At 34.9% G+C, this 21,709-nt stretch overlaps 1 protein-coding gene across 2 annotated transcripts in view; it reads right to left on the bottom strand.

Moving 5' to 3' along the window:
• Positions 1–21,709, bottom strand: part of synpra (synaptoporin a) — a 62,194-nt gene that overhangs the window by 17,003 nt on the left and 23,482 nt on the right. The window contains exons 1-2 of one of the 2 annotated variants that reach the window (XM_051672413.1): positions 8,499–8,705; positions 1,240–1,364 (exon numbers count right to left, since the gene is read on the bottom strand). In XM_051672413.1, coding sequence (XP_051528373.1) covers positions 1,240–1,364; positions 8,499–8,522 — 149 coding nt within the window. In that variant the 5' untranslated portion in view covers positions 8,523–8,705. Of the gene's footprint in view, positions 1–1,239; positions 1,365–8,498; positions 8,706–21,709 lie in introns of those variants that run through there. The other variant, XM_051672412.1, reaches the window with a different exon arrangement.

The raw sequence follows: 21,709 nt of genomic DNA, 5'->3' as shown, positions 1-21,709 counted from the left end.
GTATGGTGTTTTGAAAAAACGAAACACTTCTTATTAGATTAGCTCTGATTCAGTGTTTTCACACTTTAAAATTTATGTCGCCATTGTATACAGTATATGTATAAAATACAACAAAACAAATAAAATAAAAGAAATAATGGTAACACTTTACAATAAGGTTCCATTTATTAACAATAGTTAATGCATTAGGAACAAACATAAACAATTAACAATTTATTTTTTACAGAATTTATTCATCTTTGTTAATGTTAGTTAATAAAAATACAATTGTTCATTGTTAGGTCATAGTACATTAAATAATGTTAACTAATATAACATTTGATTTAAAAAAATCTATTAGTATATGTAGAAATTAACATTATCTTAGATTAATAAATGCAGTAAAAGTATTGTTCATTATTAGTTCATGCTAACTAATGTTGTTAACTAATGGAACCTTATTGTAAAGTTTAACCAAAATAATTATTATTAAACATGAAAAAGAAATATATATATATATATATATATATATATATATATATATATATATATATATATATACATATAAATAAAAAATATATATACTGTATCCTTACAGGATCATATTAAAGCATTTCAAACATGATTTTAAATAACTAATGGGTCAGTTTGTTATAACTCAGATTTTAGATGTCAAAGTATATTTGATGATCAAGTTCTTGTTTTACCTTCTTTGAAGCTAATATCATTTTAGTTTAATTTAACATATTGCTATTTATACTGCACATATACTATACATAATGTACCAGGCAGAATAATTAACAATTCTTATATGACAAGAACAGCAGAGGCAGTGGCATGAACCATCCACTTTGGCTATTGTATGAAGCTCTGATGAAGGGAACACTGTTTAATATTATATTGTAACACGAGTTACAATATAATCACAAATTTAATGTTTGAAAACATATAGCTGGAACCACTATAGAGGGTTTTGGCCTACTATGGCTGTAATAAACCTGTGTCACAAGACACATACATGTGTAAATCATGTTAAAACATTTTGAATACAGTCAATTGTGCTTATCAGGAGAAAAGATCTGTAACTGGCAGAATTAAAACATTCACAAGGACTCAAGAGAATGTGAAGCTAAAAGCCTTATCACATTACCACATGCTTATCTGGGGATTAGAATACTGAATCAAAGCCAAATAATTAACTTTTTTTTTTTTCTCTATTTCTCTACCAGAAGTATGCAGGGAGCTTCAAGCTAGCCTTACCTGAATGGGTAGGCAAAGTTGATGCCAATGCTGAGGTTGCTGTCAGTCCTGTTGACGCAGTCCACACTAACCCGCAGTTGCCCAGAGTAACCTCCACATGTTGCAAATGCAAAGATGGCAAAAAGCTGAGAAGAATTGGAGAATAGGTGTTTTTATTGATCACATAATATAATTATTATTGAGAATGATTACACATTATTCCAAAGAAAAAACATTCATCAACATGTCAACTTTGAGACGACCTTTCTTTTCTTTTTAAATGTCACCAATCCCTCTTATTTTTCAATCAATCACCTGTCGGATAGAGACCATTTTTCACGATTCAATCAATTCCCAATGGATAAAAAGTCCCATTCTACCTTTTTCCTGTTATATATCCCATTTCACTTGGAAATATGTCACATTATGAAAGCAAAACTGTTTCATGTTAACTCTACAGTTAGGATAATTGAAGGGTGATACTGTTTCCCAACCAGCTTAAAAGAACAGTTTCTAACTAGGAGGGTTAATCCTCTAATCACTTGTTGGTTATTTAGATACTGAACTGGCTGCAGCATGTGGGATTGTAGTCAATTTTAATTAAGTCGGTGACTTTGTAAACAGCTGATTAATTCTCATCTGCTACTGCTGGAGGTGGAGGTCTGGAGGTGTTAACTTGTCAGTGTCAAGCTCATATGCAAACACTGAGTCAAACTGTAATATCTGAACAGCATTCTTAATAGTGATCACACCAATAGGTGTTCTCTATCTCTTTATCACTCATCTCATCTTCAACATTTTTCTCTTTTACACAATCTCTCCACAGCTACCTCTCTACCTAACCCAAGCCCCTTCTCAATGTTTCCCACTCATTTTTTCTTTATATGTCCATTACATTGTGCCGACTTTCTTAGGCCCTGGCTCTGTTGTGAAGGCTAGCCTTATTAAGCACAGAGGACAAGTTCTCTGATAATGAAACTGACTGGCCTACAACTAGTGGGGGGTCTAATACTTATGGGTCACTGACAAATAAGGTTGTCCAAGTTGTTAAAATGAGAAACCTTTTAAAGTTTCTAAAATCTAGTTTAAAACACGTGTGTCATGTTCTCAGAAATGTATTCTTTGTGTCCAGTTTGGTTTCATACATGTTTTAAAAAGTTTATAGCATTTTCTACAAAAAAATTACAACTTTAAAATTGTCATGTGGTGTGACCATCAAGTAAAAAGTATTATAATACTTTCTTTGCACCTTGAATTCATGAGATTATAAACAACTTAATCATTAATTTCCTAAAACTTTTCAAACACATTTTTCAAGGTATAAAAAAAATAAAATAATAATAATTAAAAAAATTTTTTAACAAAAATTATATATATGGGATAACGCAGTTTGGGGCAGACCAATGTACAATGAGTTGCAATAGTCTAACCTTGATGAAATAAGTGAGTGGATCACAATTTCCAAGTCTTTATGGGAAAGAAAATGTATTATTTTAGCGATAGATCTAAGATGGAAAAAGCTACCCTTGACAACAGCACTGATCTGCTTATTGAAAAGTAATGATGAGTTTAAAATCACTCCTAGACTCCTCACATGATCTTGTACATTCAACGACAGAGGACCTAACTGGGCAACCAGGCCTGGTAAGTAGGACATGGAGGAACCTAAAATCAGAAGTTCGGTTTTGCTTTCATTTAATTGTAAGTAATTGTTTGCCAGCCAATGTTTAATATCTTTGAAGCAATTTAGGGCATTCTCAGATGAGCAATTCTTGTCTGCACTCACTGGGAAATAAAATTGGGAATCGTCAGCAAAACAGTGATAAGATATGCTGTACTTATTAAAAACAGAGCTCAGAGGAAGCATATACAGTGAAAATAATAAGGGTCCTAAGATTGACCCTTGAAGGACACCACACTTTAACTGAGATGAAGTAGAAGAAAAATGACCTAAATTCACAGAGAACGTCCTTTCTTTTAGATAGGAGGAAAACCACTGGAGGGTCATCCCCTGGATGCCAACCATACATTCTAGACAATTGAGAAGAATATTATGGTCGATTGTGTCGAATGCGGCACTGAGATCTAATAAAACTAAGACGACAGGCGAACCTGAATCTATGGAGAGTAAAATATTATTAGTGACCTTCAACAATGCAGATTCAGTGCTGTGCAAGTGTCTGAAACCAGACTGAAATGTATCTAAAATATTAAATGTATTTAGATAGTAGTAGAGCTGCGAATAAACAACTCTCTCCAAAAGCTTGGAAATAAAAGGCAGTTTGAAGATTGGTCTGTAATTGTTGTGTATTGCCGGATCCAAAAAAAAATTTTTTAACAAAGGATGTAGAATTGCATGTTTAAAACTACTTGGAACAACTCCACTTGCTAATGAGCTGTTAATTATAGCTGTCACACTGGAACTGATAGTCATGAAAACTTCTTTAAGAAGGCATGGAGAAAGAATGTCCAGCTTGTAACTGGAACACTTCATCTTAGAGACTACATCTGCTAACTGTGCTGATGAAACTGGTTCAAAACGAGTCAGGGAGCTGGACAGGGAAGGAATTAGTGGTTGATCAAATTGTGAAGGTACAATCGCACCTTTAATCTGCTCAATTTTGTGAGTAAAAAGTTTAAAAATGTTTCACAGTTCTCTTGGGTGGCGTCCAGAAGAGCATTTTTAGTTGGGTTTAAAACAGAATCAATAGTTTTGAACAAAACTTTTGGTCGATTTGCGTTATCAGAAATTAAAGTAGAGAAAAACATTAATCTCTTGGCTTTAGCTTCCTTTACAGCTCTCTGACAGTTTGTTAAACTCCTTTAAAATATCATAAGAGACCTGAAGCTTGTCTCGTTTCCACTTGGCTCTGCACTCTTGTCTGAGAGCACTGGTGACGTCATTTTAAACACCCTTAATTCTCCTTGGCTTGAGCGGAGCGACATTATCAAGTGTAAAAGTACAAGATTAATTAAAAGCTTCAACCAATGATTCAGTGTCGAGTCCAGCTAAGACATCATCTGTGAAATGCGTTAGATAAAATTCTGAATAAAGACTGGCAATAGACGAGTGAATGGACCGGGAGTGACGTAAGGGCTGACAAAAAGTATGGAGAGGACATGTAGACACAGACTCAAATATTATTGTATATTTTACAACATTTTTATATTTGTATAAATTTGTATACTTATTATCAAATATTATATATATATACATACATACATACACTATATGGCCAAAAGTTTGTGGACACCATATGTGCTTGATGAACATTTGATTTCAAAACCTTAGGCATCAATTTCCCCCTTTGCTGTAATAACAGCTTCCACTCTTTTGGGAAGGCTTTTCACTATACTGTATGTAGTAACATGGCTGCGGGGATTTGCTCTCATTCATACACTATCAGTGGCTATCAGTGAGGTCAGGAACTGATGTTGGTTGATGGGGCCTGACTTACAGTTGCTGTTCCAGTTCAGCCCAAAAGTGATCAGTGGGGTTCAGGTCTGGGCTTTGTGCAGGCCAGTCAATTTCTTCCATGCCAGACACAGTAAACCATTTCTTTATGGACCACACTTTGTTCACAGGGGCATTGTCATGCTGGAACAGAAAAGGGCTATCCACAAACAGTTGCCACAAATTTGGAAGCACACAAAGCCCAAGCCATTACATAAAGAAACATTAAGATTTTTCTTTACTGGATTTAATGGAGTAACCAAATTCGTTAATTAGAAGGGGGTGTCCACATACTTTTGAGCATATAGTGTGTGTGTATATATATATATATATATATATATATATATTATGTATCACAGTACTTAGGCAGGGGCACACATTCAACATTGCCTCTTGCTTATCAGTAAAACAGGGTAGGCTATATGCAAGTCTAAAATACTCAAGACATGTTTTCCACATATACTGTATGTACCATTATATAAACAGATACAAATTAGAGATCGACCGATATTGGATTGTGCTGAGTTATGTAAATCATTAGTAAAACTATTTTTTTTTTTTTTTAGTAAAATTATTCTTATGTAAATTGTCCCATTCAATTCAATGGAACAATATATGTAAGTACTCATTTACACACAAAATTGTTCTGCTCATTTTTTCATGAATAAGGCTCAGTACATGTAAAAATAAAAAAATAAGAATGAGAAAACAAACATTAGGCCTTATTCATGAAACACAAGCTTTCATTTCACTGTGACAATTTATGTAAGAACATGAACAATTCCCATGGAAATACATACATTGTGCGTGTCATGAATGAGGCCCATTATTTGTTAAATCTAAAGGTGAAGTGTGTAACTTCTGTGTCATTAGGAACATAAAATGGAATTGCAAAAATAAGGACTGCTTTCAAAAAGGTTACTGAAACATTCTTGTCTGCTTGTCTTCCATTGGTAGTCCCACTCCAAACTTATGCAATTTGTTCAGTCTGAAATTAGATCAGAATATTATGTGACTATGGCAACATTTTTGCAAAATGACATTAAGCAGATCATAACATTTATCGCAGCAATTCCAAGGTGAAATGTCCACCCTGTGTTGCCAAAAGCGAGTTAAATGTTCTCCCAAACAGATGAGGTTAATGCTCTATCAAGTTTAAATCAACAAAACCTACCTTCCAACCCTAAACCTTAAACCTAAATGATAGTGTCATAAAAGCAAACATGAGATGGTTGAAGTAACCACATCATGTTGTGGTGCTTCTATGACACTTTTGGATCACGTCAACTCGCGTAATCTTCAGGACTCGTACCCCGGTACTTTGCACTGCAAGTGCAATGCACCTGCGCAATTTGATCACACTTAAAGGGGTCATGTCATGAGGAATCAAATTTCCCTTGATAATCTGACATATAAGAGGTTGTTCTACTATAAAAACATACTGTACATTTCAGAACTCAAAACTTATTCAACACCTACTTTAAATCATCACACCCTTGGCCCCGCCCACTGGCGCTCAGTCCATAAACAGAGAGAAAGAGCAGGACAGGCTGGCCTTGTGTGGCCTACTAACTATTCTTGAACACCAAAGGGGACCCATTTTGGCTATTTTGAATTATTTTTGTATATAAACATGCATTAGACAGACGTTCTTGACCATTGTCATGTATCTCGCGCAGCTTTTAGAAGACACAGTGTCAAGTTACAACTCTGAAAAGAAGACCCCATTCTGTTAGTGTATGAAAACATGCTCAAGATAGATGTCTTTGACCATTTTGATGTGTTTCTGGCAATGTGCGTATCAGTGCAGGATGATACTGTATGTGTGTGCATCTTGCTTTATGCTTTGGACTATGTATGTGCGTTTTTTTCACCTCATATCAGCGTGGATTGCTTGTGAACCAGTCGTAATATGATTCAAGCTTTGAAAAGGAACTGTTATTGAAGGATGCGGCAGTTAAAAACACTATTGGACCCAATCGCAAAACCACAAGTAAACAGTTTCATTCATGAATATTTCAAATGTCATGACTGTTTGATAGTTTATGGTGCTGCTGTGCTTGAGTGAACAGTTTAATGTATTTGGATGCAATGTGTTGGACGTGCGTTATGTGTAAACCCTGAAATTTTGTTTTGTAATATTGTGGACCTTGTTAATTCTCTTCTGATTGAGTTTCAAATGTGGCTATATTCGAGGGGCTGCACAATGTTAGCCAATCATAACAGTGGCTGTTTACGTTGAAGTTTAAGGGAGGCGCTTAGGCAAAAAACCGAGCTTTTCAGACAGAGGGTCAGAGACAGGGTGGAAAACTATCATATACTGTATTACTTAATTATGTCTGTTTTGGTGCAATTAACTTTACTAAAATTATCCGTAGACCTCAGGGGAGATAATACAATGATAAAAGAGTATGTCATGACACCTTTAAACAAGCTTGTAAATGTAGTTATTTATGTAATGTAGACATTACTGTATGTATTTTTTTACAAGTTATACACTATGGTAAAAGTGTTTTGATTCCATAAGATGGCATTGTGTGAGGAACAGAGCGAAAAGTATGTGTTTATGAACTGTTAATCTGCTGTTTTACTCGTGATTAGTGTAAAAGTGAATAAAAGTCATTGTTGTAGCTCCCCTAGTGTTCATTTGACCAGGAAACTGTCATGATATGTACAGCAAGCCATGTAAAAATCATTTTGCAAAAATGTAGGTTGAGATATGTAATTCTATGAGACCAGGTTGGTCAATGTTGCTATGTCGGGCCTCTTAAAAAGAGCAACGTTGAAAGTGCCACAGTTTAAACATTTTGGAAAAGTCAACCTATAAATGGCCTACTTATAGTTTCTACACATTGAACTGGGATAGGAGAAATAATTTTAACATAAAAATGACACTTTTTACATAGTGAAGTTTACCAACAAAAACAAAACCTAAAGCAAGTTCCTCAGACTTCAGAAAACAGTTTGTATCACTAAATCCACCCACTTTACTCATATAAAGTGCTCTTAATTAGTCAAATTTTTAACAGTTTTACAGCCTATTACTTTGAAACTCACTTTATTAGGGATACAGGTATGCATTCCAAACATGATACCTGGAACGGTTAAATGCCAGAATGTCACCATGGTAACCTTAAGGCAGATATGCAGTGAACCCCTTCAGCAGCATATCACTCTACAATAAATTCAACTACAGAAATCTCTTGGTTTTTAACCTAGTTTCTGAAACATCAAAAGGGTTACAATAGCATTGATCTGTATGGGCGTAGGAAATTTGATCTATGAATGTCTTCTCTCAGATACTTCCTGAGATACACTGGATGGCTATTCCCCTTTTTGCACAGCATATTCATTGATCACGAATAATGACTCATTTATAGGCTAACAGAAAAAGGCATCTCACTCATTCAGAATTTCAAATTCAATTTAGTAAAGCAGTAGTGCAATGTTAGCAGCTAAACAGTGTCTGGCACTCTGACAAATATAATTTTTAGGTGGGAGTGTCATACATGCTTCTGTTTTAGTCGTCTGGTATGTTGTTCTGGTATCAGTACTCCAAATTGCCTTGTGAATTCAGCCTCTCTGGATAGCTTACATTTGCAGCTCTAAAGCATTTAAATAATTGATTAGAATATAATCTGGATTCCAAAAAAGTAATGTTAACAGAATAATTTTAGGTTTGAAACTGCTAAACTTACAAGAAAATTCACAGAATCTCACACCTTATTGTAGAAGCATCTGTCATAGAATAGTAGTCAAACTGTCCACAACTATGCAGCACCTATGCCTGCTACAGATACATAAAGATTCTAAAGCAAGGACTTACCGGAGCAAATATGACCATACACATTTAAAAGCAAAAGAGATGTCCAGCTTCAGAACACAAGTAATACTCTGTTCTCATTTAGATGCTCCAAAGAGTCAGAACAAAAGCAGCTTTTGCGTTATCTTTGTTCTAGCTTCTTGTCTTGTAGTGTGGATAGAGAAGGGTGAATGTGAGCTCAGCAGAGTGAGACAGAAGAGGGCTGGTGTTTCTGTGTGCTTCTCTAAGTATTACCCTGTGCACCCTCCTTTGCTCTGAGCACAGGGGCTGAAACTGCTTTGGAGTCACAAACACACATGCAAGCACACTGAGGGACTCCCTATTCAGGAACTACAAATCACTTCACAATGAAATCACACATCATGTACTGTATGATTATGAATGCTACAGTTAACATGGCAGGCATTAGTCATGCATCCACATATGCTTGCTACACAAGCAATAAGTCACAAGAAATGTTTAGCATGTTCAAGAATAGGTTAAAGCAAAATATGTTTTATTGGATTTGGATAGTGGCAACAGCAATATGATAAAAGACACAATTGTTTAATTAATAGTTATATTTATTATTAATAATAATCAGTATAAACTATTCTTCCACCAAATGTAGTTCATTAGCCTAAGTACATATAGGATGTTTATAGTTGCCAAGCCATTAATACAGAGTTTAACTGAAGCATGGTCACAGGGGTCCGTATATCAGATCATTTACGATGTCTTTGAACTTGGTTCATCCAATCGGAATTTAGAGATGGAATCTGTTTAATAATTGGCGTTTTCCAATCCATAACATATATGATTGTTTCTGAGCATGTATAGTCATCGATAGCACAATGTCAATAGTTGCTGCAGTTCTGAGAAAAAAAAAAAAACTTTCTCTGGAATTGAAAGCAGTCAAGCAGGCATTTGTTTAAAGCCTTCAGATCTCTCCTTTAGAAAATGGGGATTTATGCGTTATGGATACGGAATGCATTGAAAAAGAACGAACCTTTATAATTAGGTTGACAACTGAAGTATTACCCTAGTAAAAAGTAATATACCAGATTGTATTTAAAATATATTTATTTCATGATAAGTATACTACAAATACATTAACATATCTATGTACTAATTAAAAGTACCATGTAATTGCACTTATTTTATGCTTTCTTCAAATGCACACAGAGAAACTTTGATCACTACAATTGAAGTGGTAAAGTAGTATAGCTTTTACAGATGCAATTAGGGGAAGAATATATTAAGTTCAAATATAGTGTAATTTAAGAAAGTACACTGGTTAGGTGCTTGTTTTCATCTTATGATTCTACAACTTGTTTGAACAGTGTTAAAAGCAACTGTCATAATAATGTTCTCCAAGCACAAAAAAATATTAGTAATATGACTCAGAAATATTTTCCTAATATTATACTGTATATTTTAAATTACGCCATGTCTGTTCTGAGAACTTTTAAAAGAACTTTTACTGTTATCATACGGAGAACAAACTCTTTTTTTGTCTATTATTATTTTTAAAAAGATTTAAATCTGCTTCCGCTGAGAGAGACTTGCTATGTGCTTGTCATTATTTTCAGTTCACACAAACCACTGCTCAACAAAATGAAATGCTGTCTGTTAAGCCATTGATGATGATACTACTGGAGCACTGAATTGGTTCAACTGCGGGATCTTGTGTAAGGGTTTCTCCTCTTTATGTATCTATTAAAGTCTCAATTAGACAGTCTTTTTTTGTTTGTGTCTGCATTCAAGACATCATGCAAGTCATATCATGTAAGCTATAGCTACCTACATGAACATCTGGACTTATAATAGTGTATAACGGAGCATCTCTTTATGGTTCTATTCGTGTCTACAAACAACGCAGAATGGCAGTGACATAGTTAACTATTTTATTTGACTATTTATTAACAACAATTGCCCACAAACTCATTATAAAAAAATGTCACCTTTAGATATGTTGTTATTTTAGTGTGAATTTACTCCAGAAGCTGTTTCTCTGATTTTCTATCATTACATGTACAAGGCACTGATCCCAAAGAAGAAATAGTTCCCATCCTGCTCAAGTATTTGCTAATATAGCCTAATCCTTTTTATTTCACTTTGAAGCTTATGATTATTGTTCATGCTCATGGTAACAAAATAATAATATCCCTAGTTAAAAAAATAATAATTTAGAATTGATATATTTTTGATTCAACATCTGTATTGGAAGTATCGATACTTTAGGATCGATCTGCCCATCCCTACTCACAATGCTTGTTTTCCCAACTTTCTTCCCAGTATTACCCATACTATAATACTTTTAACGCAAGCACCAGAAGTACATATATTAATGCCAGCTGTAATTCAGTTGTGGTGTGGTCCAGCATTATATTATGAATATAACATTAATATATGTCCAGTACTCTTACAGTACAATGGATTTGCAATTGTAATGTCACCAAAATACATTATAACTTCACACTGAGTCAATTCTGTGTATGTCAGAAATTAAATACAATGGGACCCAGGCAGCTCAGTGGTAAAGACACAGGCTACCACCCCTGGAGTTCGCTGGTTTGAATCCCAGGGTGTGCTGAGTGACTCCAGCCAGGTCTCCTAAGCAACAAAATTGGCTTGCTAAGGAGGGTAGAGTCACATGGGGTAACCTCCTCATGATCGCTATAAGGTGGCTTGCTCTCGGTGGGGCACGTGGTGAGTTGGGTGTGGTTGCCACAGTGGGTGGTGTGAAGCCTCCACATGCGCTGTGCCTCTGCAGTGGCGTGCCTGGCAAGCCATATGATAAGATGTGCAAGTAGATGGTCTCAGACACAGAGGCAGCTGGGATCTGTCCTCTGCACACGGACTGAGGTGAGTCACTACGCCATCACAAGAAGAATATTAGTGTGTACATTGGGAATTGGACATTCCAAATTGGGAGAACAAAAATAAATAAATTAAATACAAGGGTAGATATATAAAGCGTACTAAAGTATACTTGAAATAGTTCCATTTTAGCACAACCATGTATACTGAACACATCTTTAGTTGCACCACAGCACTGCTTTCGGGTAACTAAAGTGCAAAAAAGTACAAAATTAGTTGTTCCATTTAGCAGACTTTATACCAATTTATAGCTGGCCAGCAATACACTTTAGTATACTGAAGCACCCATGAATAAAGTGTGCTTAAGTATATTATTTTTTCACTAGGGTAGTAATATAGGAGATAGGAACTTACCATAACTTAACTATCCTATGGCTGAAACAAATAAGATTTTTAATCATATAAAGCTGTGCATATCATATTTGATACATGATTTTCTAAAGACTCTACATCACCAACATGATGATTACTTGGCTAAAAAAAAAAAAAAAAACTGTTGTATGAAATGTCCTATATGTCTACTCCTGGTAAATGTCTCTGTGCTCTTTTGGAAGTAGAAGACCTTGGTTGAGTTCCGAATGGCATACTATACCAATGTAAACGAAAACTAAACTTTAACTAAAGTTATTTTCGTTAACTAAAATAAGAATAACAACTGAAATTATTGGAAAAAAACTGAGACTAAACTAAAATAATTTTTCATAACTCCAAAACTAACTAAAACAAAATAAAAATGATCTCAAATTCATTTGAGATTCATTCACAAGTTTTTGTTATACTAGGGTGGATATAGGCAAGGTGGTACACTCTCTGAAACTGTACATTTCTTGACACTTTGAATTACGATCTAAATGACAAATAATCTAAGATTATACCTTTAAAGAAAGCTTATGATGTCTTCTTCCTTTGTCAAAAGCAAAAATGAAGAAATATTCAATACTAGGGTGTAGAATTTTTGAAGACCCTCTTTTGACCAAATCCCAGATTTTTATAAGCAGTACTGATAAAGTGGGACACAGGGAAAATTATTCTCTAGAAAATGTCTACATCTATTTGGAATACATCTTTATATTTTCATATACACTTTCACATCATAACATTAAGTTAACTTATACGTTTTTCATAACCTTAACAAGATTTACCTCAAATTTTTGTCATTTTCTTTACCATTGCTTTTCTCACCAGTGGTCATGAAATGAGCTCTGCCACACATCCCAAAGTAAAATCATCAATTTAAAACCTCAAAAAGATAAAGGAATAGTTGACCCAAAAAATTAAATTATCTCATCATTTACTCACCCTCATGCCATTCCAGATGTGTATGACTTTCTTTTTTCTGCTGAACACAAACAACAATTTTTAGAAGAACATTTAAGCTCTGTAGGTCCTTACAATGCAAGTCAACAGGGTCCAAAACTCTGACGCTCCAAAAAGCACATAATGGCAGTATAAAAGTTAACCATAAGTGGTTTAATCAATGTCTTCTGAAGTGATCTAATCTGTTTTGGGAGAGAACAGACCAAAACGTAACTCCTTTTCACTGCACACCTTGCAATTGCAGTCTGCAGGACAGATCATTATTTCAAGCTCGATTACACTTACAAGTGCTAGATGGTGCTGGGAAACAAAATCAGTATTTACAGTAAAAAGTATTTAAATATTGATCTGTTTCTCACCCACACCTATCATATCACTTATGAAGACATGGATTTAATCACAGAGTCTTATGAATTACTTTTATGCTGCCTTTGTGTTCTTTTTGGAGCTTTAAAGTTTTGAGATGAGATATTCTTCTAAAAATCTTCATTTGTGTTTGGCAGAAGAAAGAAAGTCATACACATCTGGGATGGTATGAGGGTGAGTAAATGATGAGAGAATATTAATTTTTTTGTCAACTATACCTTTGATTGTTTACTCCCCAAAGATTAGATTAGTAATGATTTATAATCATTTAAGGAAATACATATGGATACAATGTGGATCAAGCTTAAATGTCTTTTGTCACTTTACCCATATTCACCCTATATTATGAAATTTGCAACATTTACAATCCACATTAAACATGAAAATACCACTAGATAGAGGTAACACAAGACTGCCCTGAGAAATGTAATGACTTTTTAAATTACACCAGTAAACGCTCAGCTTTGGCAGCCATAAAAAATACTAAAACTAAAATAAAACTAACAGACAAACTGTGAAAATAACGAAAACTAAACTAAATCTGTCATATTATCATAATCATAATTTTATATTCAATTATAATTAAATCATAACTGAATATAAAATAGAAATACAAATTAAATAAAAAATACAATACTATAATAACACTGACCCATACTACTCTTACTAATTCTGCCATGTCTGTCTATGGCAGAAATAGTCAGAGTAGTATGTTAGTAAGCAATTCCAAACTCGGCTCTTGAAATATAATTTCCAAAATGTCCGCCTTCATGCTGAGATGCATACGTCTTTAGTGAAATTTTTTCTGATTTTGAAGTACAAGTAACAATCAGGTTTAAACTGTTACTGATATTTTGAAATGAGTATTTGCTTAATTGAAGCGACTTGTGCTTGGTTAAAATTTTGTACATTGTTTTATAGAAAAATCACGTTAAAATGTGTGTATCAAATATGATCCAATAGGCTTTTGAGGTATAGCTCTCAATCATCATTCCACTCCATTCCATTTATGCCCACCACAATGAAAAATGCCAAGCTTTGAAACTACTGAAATATAATTTTGTAAGATATATTTAAAGTTGGAAGCATTGTCACCGCAAATATGCAAATTATAACATTAACACAGAGTTAACAAATGTAAAGTTTGAAACCTCGGAACATGAACACACAGGATCAGGGTTGGGAGTAGCGGAATACATGTAACGGGATTACATATTTAAAATACAAAATATCAGTAACTGTATTCCACTATAGTTACAATTTAAAATGTTGGTAATCAGAATAGTTACATTCAAAAAGTATTTTGATTACTGAAGAGATTACTTTGCATTTAATTGTCATTTTTTTCATTTAATATTTAGTCTATTCAGTTGTAAAACATTTATCTGTACAAATGATGTGATCTGAGGAACGTTTGAACAGTGGTGAAACACTTTCTTATGATGTGTTACATTCATACGAGCAGACAGAGGGTGCTTTTACACTGTTATGAGTGAAAAGGTGGCTATGACGTCATTGAGGAAAAATATGTGGCTGTGTTCACTCTGTGGAGTTTTGAAATAAGTTTGGAGCAGCAGATATAGTTAACCTTGTGTATACTGTCATGTGAGCATTTAACTTTATGCTAAGATAAAATGCTATTTCTAGCCTTTAACATGCACGTTACCAGCCACAATTACGTTCGATCATACATATATACAGTATATCTTTTTTTTTCTCTCTAGCAAAACCTTTGATATTAGGGCAAAGATATACTGCAAAAATATTATTCTTGATGAGAATTTTTGCTTTTTTTCCCTAAATATTAAAGCAAGATAAATGTACTTTGCATAAGATATTTAGATATTTATATTATTTTTAATACAAGTGTATTTTGTCTTTTTACTGGCAGTAAAAAGTGTACTTTACAGACACTTTTAAGTGTCAGTGTGAACTGTTAATGTCATGTTAAGGCCTATTTCAGATGTATGGAAAATGACAGCCCTGCTAATAAACAACATGATTAATTACTGCAGGCAATAACTCTTTATAAGAGGCAGCACTGGCCAGTCAATATTGTAAAAACAATGATGCTTTCACAAAGCTAACCAAATGCCTGTTCAAATATCATGCTGAGGTAACAACATTGTAAAGCTACATCACAAAACAATGAGGCCTATGTCTTATTCTCTGTGGGAATAAGAATAAGAGTCTCATGATGTGCATTATAAAACCTCAACACACCAGAACTGGGGCTGAATTCCAAACATTCAAAAAATGTTTAATCCCAGCGAAACTATCTGTTACTATGGGAGCTTTAAATTGACCTGCAAACTCCACAAATTTAGCTTTCTGCCTTAAAGTCTTCTGTGGATGCATGATTTTAGTTTTAGGGCTTTGGTGACAGATGTAGTAGGTAACAAATTAAAGTTAGATTAAAGTTTTCATAAGCATTTTGTTATTTGTCACATAAACAAAGTCAGTCCACTCGGCGGCCATCTTGGGAACGCTCCCAGGTGGCTATTTTATATAGATACAAGCGGCATAAAAGTACAGGTCCTATCTACTTGAATGGGGCGGACCGAAATCTCCAAACTGGTTGGTCAAGATTACCATCACATAACATATTTCAAATCAGCAGTAAAATCTGACAACAATGGTATCATACAGTAAATTGTGCTTCTTTTGCTCAGGACACGCTAACAAAACGTATTTTTCAGGCTAGACTTCCTCACATTTTACTCTTATCATTTAAACTCTTTATTATTTTTTTCAAATTTATATTCTCTCTTCATCATTTGTTTTGCTTAACATAAGTTTTAAGTCATTAGACTCTTTGTGGTCATTAGACTCTACTTAAAGGTGCACTCCGTAACTTTTGTCTTTGTGTCATCTTGAACAGACACTGGTGGCTCAGCGGTTAAGGCTCTGGGTTACTGATCAGAAGGTTGGGGGTTCAAGCCCCAGGACCAAGATGCTGGGCTGTATCATGGCTGCCCCTGCACTCTGACCCCAGCTTAGCTGGGATATGTGAAAAAAAGAATTTCACTGTATATGTGCAAATGTATAATGTGTGATAAATAAAATTAATTAAATTACCTAGTGTCTTGGATGTAGCATTATTTAAAATCAATAGTTTTCAATTTCAGATGCCATAGCCCATTGTAAAAATGTAGTATTCACAGTCAGCCATGATTACTTTAATCAATGAGTGAAAGTGTCAATTAACAGGAGGGTTAATGAGATTAAGCGAGTAGTATTCGGCTGGTCATGTGAATCTAACATGGCATCCTCCATGTGCGGACCCTCTCTGTGTAGAATAAAACAGCTTTTATATACGGTTTCTGATGTGATTGGAGTCTTCATTTTAATGTGAATGGTCATGAAATCCTACATATATTGCAAAATTACAATTCATGTCTTTAGAAGTTAAACTTTTTTAATGAGAGAAAAAAAAAGATACTGAGTGCACCTTTAACACCCAGTCTAAAAGCTGAGTTCTTATTATGACTACAGATTCATCCACACACCAAAAGGAGCCAAAGCAGGGAGTCTGTGCTGAGGCAATCAAATAAAAATGTGTCTGACAGCAGGAGAAACACACTCATCTTTATCAGAATCTTTTGGACAGATGTGAGAAATCCATGGGACAACTGATGAGCAGTGCGTAGGTGCTCAACAGAAAGTAGAAAGCAGGGTTCTCTCACGGTGACCCATATGTGCACAGCACCTGTTGAGCTGGTAATGAGCAGAGGTTTTCCCGCTTTGTCTGTAACTGCCAGAATATTTCCAGCCACTGCAGTCTCTAACCAGAAGAGTAATGAGTCAAGTTACAAGTATGTCAGATAGAAACTATGTCATGTTTCTATCTTCAGTGGAGGGTGTATGTGCACCTGGTGTTTGGGGAATGCCACACTTCAAATTTAAGATGAAGAGGTTCCACAGAAATAGAAGACTTTTTTGTGAAAAATGGGGGTGCATTTAAATCCTAGTGATCGTTATGTAGGTCCCCAAATCCTTAGAGAAACTCTAAATATATGTAATTAAAAAGGATGTATAGGGAAAACCCAACCACTGTTGGGATTAAAGGACATTCTGGTGGCTAGCCTTAAGGTGCACTCAGTAATATATTTTACCCCTAAAGAAATGAATACTACTTTTGAAAAATATACTTAAGTCATGTACCCTCACATGAGATGAAGAGTCATATCAGTAGCCTAATAAAAGCATGGTGTGATCACATGACCAGCTGAACGCTACTTATTTTATCTTGATAACCCCCCCATTAACAGACACTTTTGCTCACAGAATAAATTAATCTTGGCTGACTGAAAATAGTGCATTTCTACAATTGCATCAGTAACCGAAAACTATTGCTTTTGCATGATGCAGATCCACACAGCTAGGTGTCAGTATAGGTCTAAGATGACTGCTCCTTTAATAAAATGGCTATGTAATTTTCTTCTGTATCATATTTCTTTTCATTGTTTCCTGGTTATTTCTATGTCAATATGCACAATATTTTTTTCTGCTAATAAAAAAACTAAAACAAATAAAATAAAACGATGCTACAATGCTACAACATAGACATTTAAATGAATATTCTGGTTACAATACAAGATAAGTGTAATTGACAGCATTTGTGGCATAATAATGATTGCCACAAAAGTAAATGTTGACTTGTCCCACCTTTTCTTTAAAAAAAAAAAAAAAAAAAGCATGACAGTGAGGCACTTACAATGGAGGTGAATGGGGCCAATCAGTAAACGTTCAAAAACGTTTCATGATTCATGAAAGCCTTTCATGATGTAACATGATTTTATTTTGACAAAATCGCTTACTAACCTTTTCTGTGTAAAGTCAAATCCAATTTTACAACTTTGTTGCCATGATGACGTAATGCCGTTAACCCTGTAATTCCGGTAAAGGACAATTTAGGCTTTCACACTTGGTTCGATTGCTTGGACTGAACCAGAGTTCGTTTCCTCCCTCCTCCCCCCGCTGGTCTCCATTCACATCATTTTATTTGGAGTCCGATTACATTATCAAAGTACAAGCAGCAGCAGTTTTATCACTGAAACTCGGTAACAACTCAAGAAGACGTCAGCTTTACTGTGTTAAGTGAGGTATTAATGTTTGTCTTTTTGGATTTACCACCAAAACTTGCCATGCACACAATGACGAATTATAAGTTTCACAAGCGGTTCACTTCTGCGATTTGGTACGATTGCATTCATATCAGCAGCAAAATATACTGGAGTTCACATGAATCATATCCCAGACCACCTTTTCAAGCAGACTTGGGTGTGGTTTGCCGGTTCGTCACCCGACTTCGGAAAACAGCGTTCACATCACCCAAACCAACCGAACTTTGACGTCATTCGAACCCGGGTGCGCACCAAAAGTGCTAGTGTGAAAGCACCCTTAAACAAGTTTACAGCCCAATTAATACACACATTTTAGCAGAAGAATGAATGCAAGTGCTTTTATAAAATTTCTGCCTTTTAACCTTCCAAAAATTGGCCCCATTCACTTCCACTGTAAGTGCCTCACTGTAACCTTGATTTTTGCTTTTTTTTTTTTTAAGAGAAGGAGGGCTGTCGATTGAGATTAACTTTTACTGAACCTGGAAAATTCCTTTTAGCTATTTGGTTTATGTCACTCTTTGTGCACTCTGCACTATTTAACAGAGGTTGTGGCTGATCTAACACAGTTTACTGTATTGGTAGTGATTAAGACTTAGTTTGGGATAACTTATCTCAGATCAGTGCAGCAGTGCTTTTTCTGTATGGCTGACCAAAGTATAAGGGTAACAAATAGATCACAGTGATGAACTCATGATCATACAGTATGTGCATCTTCAAAGCCACCTACACCACTCTGCCGCTGGTGAACTGCTCCCACAATCGCTCATTGATGTGTCGATCATTCAGCCTCACTACAAAACAACTTCAGACAGTTCCTCGACTCACACACACACATCCACATATTGTCACTTACACACACATTCCCCAAAAGCAACAGAATAGACAGAACGCAGTGCATTGTGTGCGGATTCAGTGTGCAGATGATCCAAGCCACTGAAATGAGGACTGAGATACATTAGCTATAGCCTATTGAAAATCCTCCCAGTGGGAAAGATGCTGCATGCTGGTATCGATCCAAAATGGCTGTTAATTTAGTGTACAGTAAGTCACTTTGGACAAAACTGCTCCTGCTTGCTCTTATTATGCGAGATACAAATATTATATGACAAAGCTTATTGCAGGGTTATTTAATTAGCCTTCGGGTACATGAGAGCTCCATACTGTCCTGCATATCATTAACTGACTGCACTGAATGACTTCATCTTCATCTTTCTATCACCCTTACAAAAAAAAGTACTGTGACAGTATGGAATAGTGATGGTATTAGATAATACCATGGTTCTAAATTATTATACTTATATACCATGGTATTTGTAGGGTTCTCCAAGGTACTTTACCATGGTTTATGTCCAAACAGTCATGGTACAGCCTCATTAAAAAAAGCTGCGATTGTTACCTCAAGAATACATTTTAACTGAATCTAACACATAAAAATTACTATCGTTGATGTAAACTAATTTGTCAGGTGGATTTACTCAGAATAAATAACATTAATTTAGATATTACCACATAAAACACATTTTTAAGTTACCTGACAAATTTTTTTTTTTAAATGTATGGCCAAAAATTACATTAGTATCGTGGTACTTTTTGTTAGTGCAGGTGAAGAGCTCAGATCATACAGTACAGTACAGTTGAGTGTATCAGATACAAGAAAAGCCCATTGAAACTGTGCTTGAAATGAACTTCTCCTGTGGTCTGTATTGACTTCAGCAGTGAGCCATTTATTAAAACCCAGTGTTTTTAGCCTGATAAATTCCGGGAATCCAATTTCTGATTGATGTGAATCGGTAGTCCACAGCAGAAGAACCAATGAGAGTGCAGCAGCAGTAGCCTCGCATTGACAGCACACTGATGACTATGAGAGAACTCCTAATCTGTTTTGAATGTGGTCTGCTATGACTGCAGTGCAATGGGGATCATTGTAAGGGGATGTAGCGCTGTCTAAGAATTTTATTGTTTACTTTTCAAGTTTAAAACAGCACAGCTGGAGTATATTAATAAACAAGGCACTAATCTTCTAAACCAGTTTTATCATTGTCAACGAAAACTTCAACAATAACTTGATGAATGCATATTTGTTCATAATTTAAAAAACTGAAACTAAAATACTTTTTCATGACTCCAAAACTAACTAAAATAAAAAAAGACCACAAAAATGTCTTTCAATTTTTTTTAAATAAAAAATACTAATAATATATATATATATATATATATATATATATATATATATATATATATATATATATAGTGGTAACCAGAAATTGTTACCCTTAAGGATATTTCTACTTGATCTAACCCTTAAAATTACTTTCGTTGGTGCAACCTAATTTCTCAGGCATATATAGTCAGATTAAATAAACAATTTTAATTGAATAAACTTTAAAAGTATGCATTTAGATGTTACCACATGAAGCACTTTTTTAGACTAGCAGACACGGTGTACGGTGTATATTATAAAATTTTAAACCTTAACAAGCCACCTTCTTTAACTATGAATATTCTACTATAAAGCAAAAACACTACATATATGGCTATTAAACATATTTTACAAGTCCACTAGTTCATAAAGTCCTGGAAGCATATTAAGGTAAACAAATCTGACGTGCTGTCCATGGCGGAGGGGCTCAAGCACGGGACTGGGCCTGCACCCCAGTGTTAGGGATGTAGTTGCTTATAAATCCTTGGGATATGATTGGCAGGCCTAGTTGAACAAGCTCCTTCCGAACTTAAAGGAATATTCCAGGTTCAATACAAGTTAAGCTCAATCGACAGCATTTGTGGCATAATGTTGATTACCACAAAAATGTATTTAGACTTTTCCTTCCTTGTCTTTAAAAAAAGTTACAGTGAGGCACTTACACTGATATAGGTACAGGCAGCACTCCAAAAAGGGGTGGGAGCTCCAAACCGCCATTAAAGATATAGGGAGCCCCTTACCTAACTAACCCTTTCCCTTTTTTTTTTTCTTTTTTTTTTGGTGTAACCATGCCCCTTTCGGGGTGACTCCGCCCCTTTTAGAGTTCCCTCCAGAAATGTAAAGCTTTTAATTTATAAAAGCACTTACATTAACTCTTCTGTTAAACCTCGTGTATTATTTGAGCTGTAAAGTTGTTTAAAGTCATTTTTACATTTAAAGTCGTTTTAGGGTTTGTTACATTACACTGTAAAAAGTGGTAACCTACAGTTGTTACAGGTTCAATACAAAGGAGTAGATGATGAGAGAATTTTCATTGCTGTGATAAACCATCGCTACTCTGTCTTGGTTCTTGATGAGCAGACCACATACTGGATACTTTAACACACACATATTTACCTTAATACATGAATCCCAAAAGATTTTCTATCGTGATGGCATCAGGACTTATCTGCTGTTTTGCATTAAGAGTATGCTATTGTGTTACAGTTATTTCATTCAGACCAGTAGAGGATTACTCTACTGATGCCCTCCGAGATACTTTATTACTATATTTGATACTACATGATACTATAATTATATAGAGCTTTCATCACAGGCTAATGCTCAGTTTAAAAAAATACAAA

The sequence above is a fragment of the Myxocyprinus asiaticus genome, chromosome 35 (genome assembly GCF_019703515.2).
Source record: "Myxocyprinus asiaticus isolate MX2 ecotype Aquarium Trade chromosome 35, UBuf_Myxa_2, whole genome shotgun sequence".
Classification (NCBI taxonomy): Eukaryota; Metazoa; Chordata; class Actinopteri; order Cypriniformes; family Catostomidae; genus Myxocyprinus; species Myxocyprinus asiaticus.
Note: the sequence above shows the minus strand (reverse complement) of the source record. Positions and strands in the feature narration are given on the sequence as shown.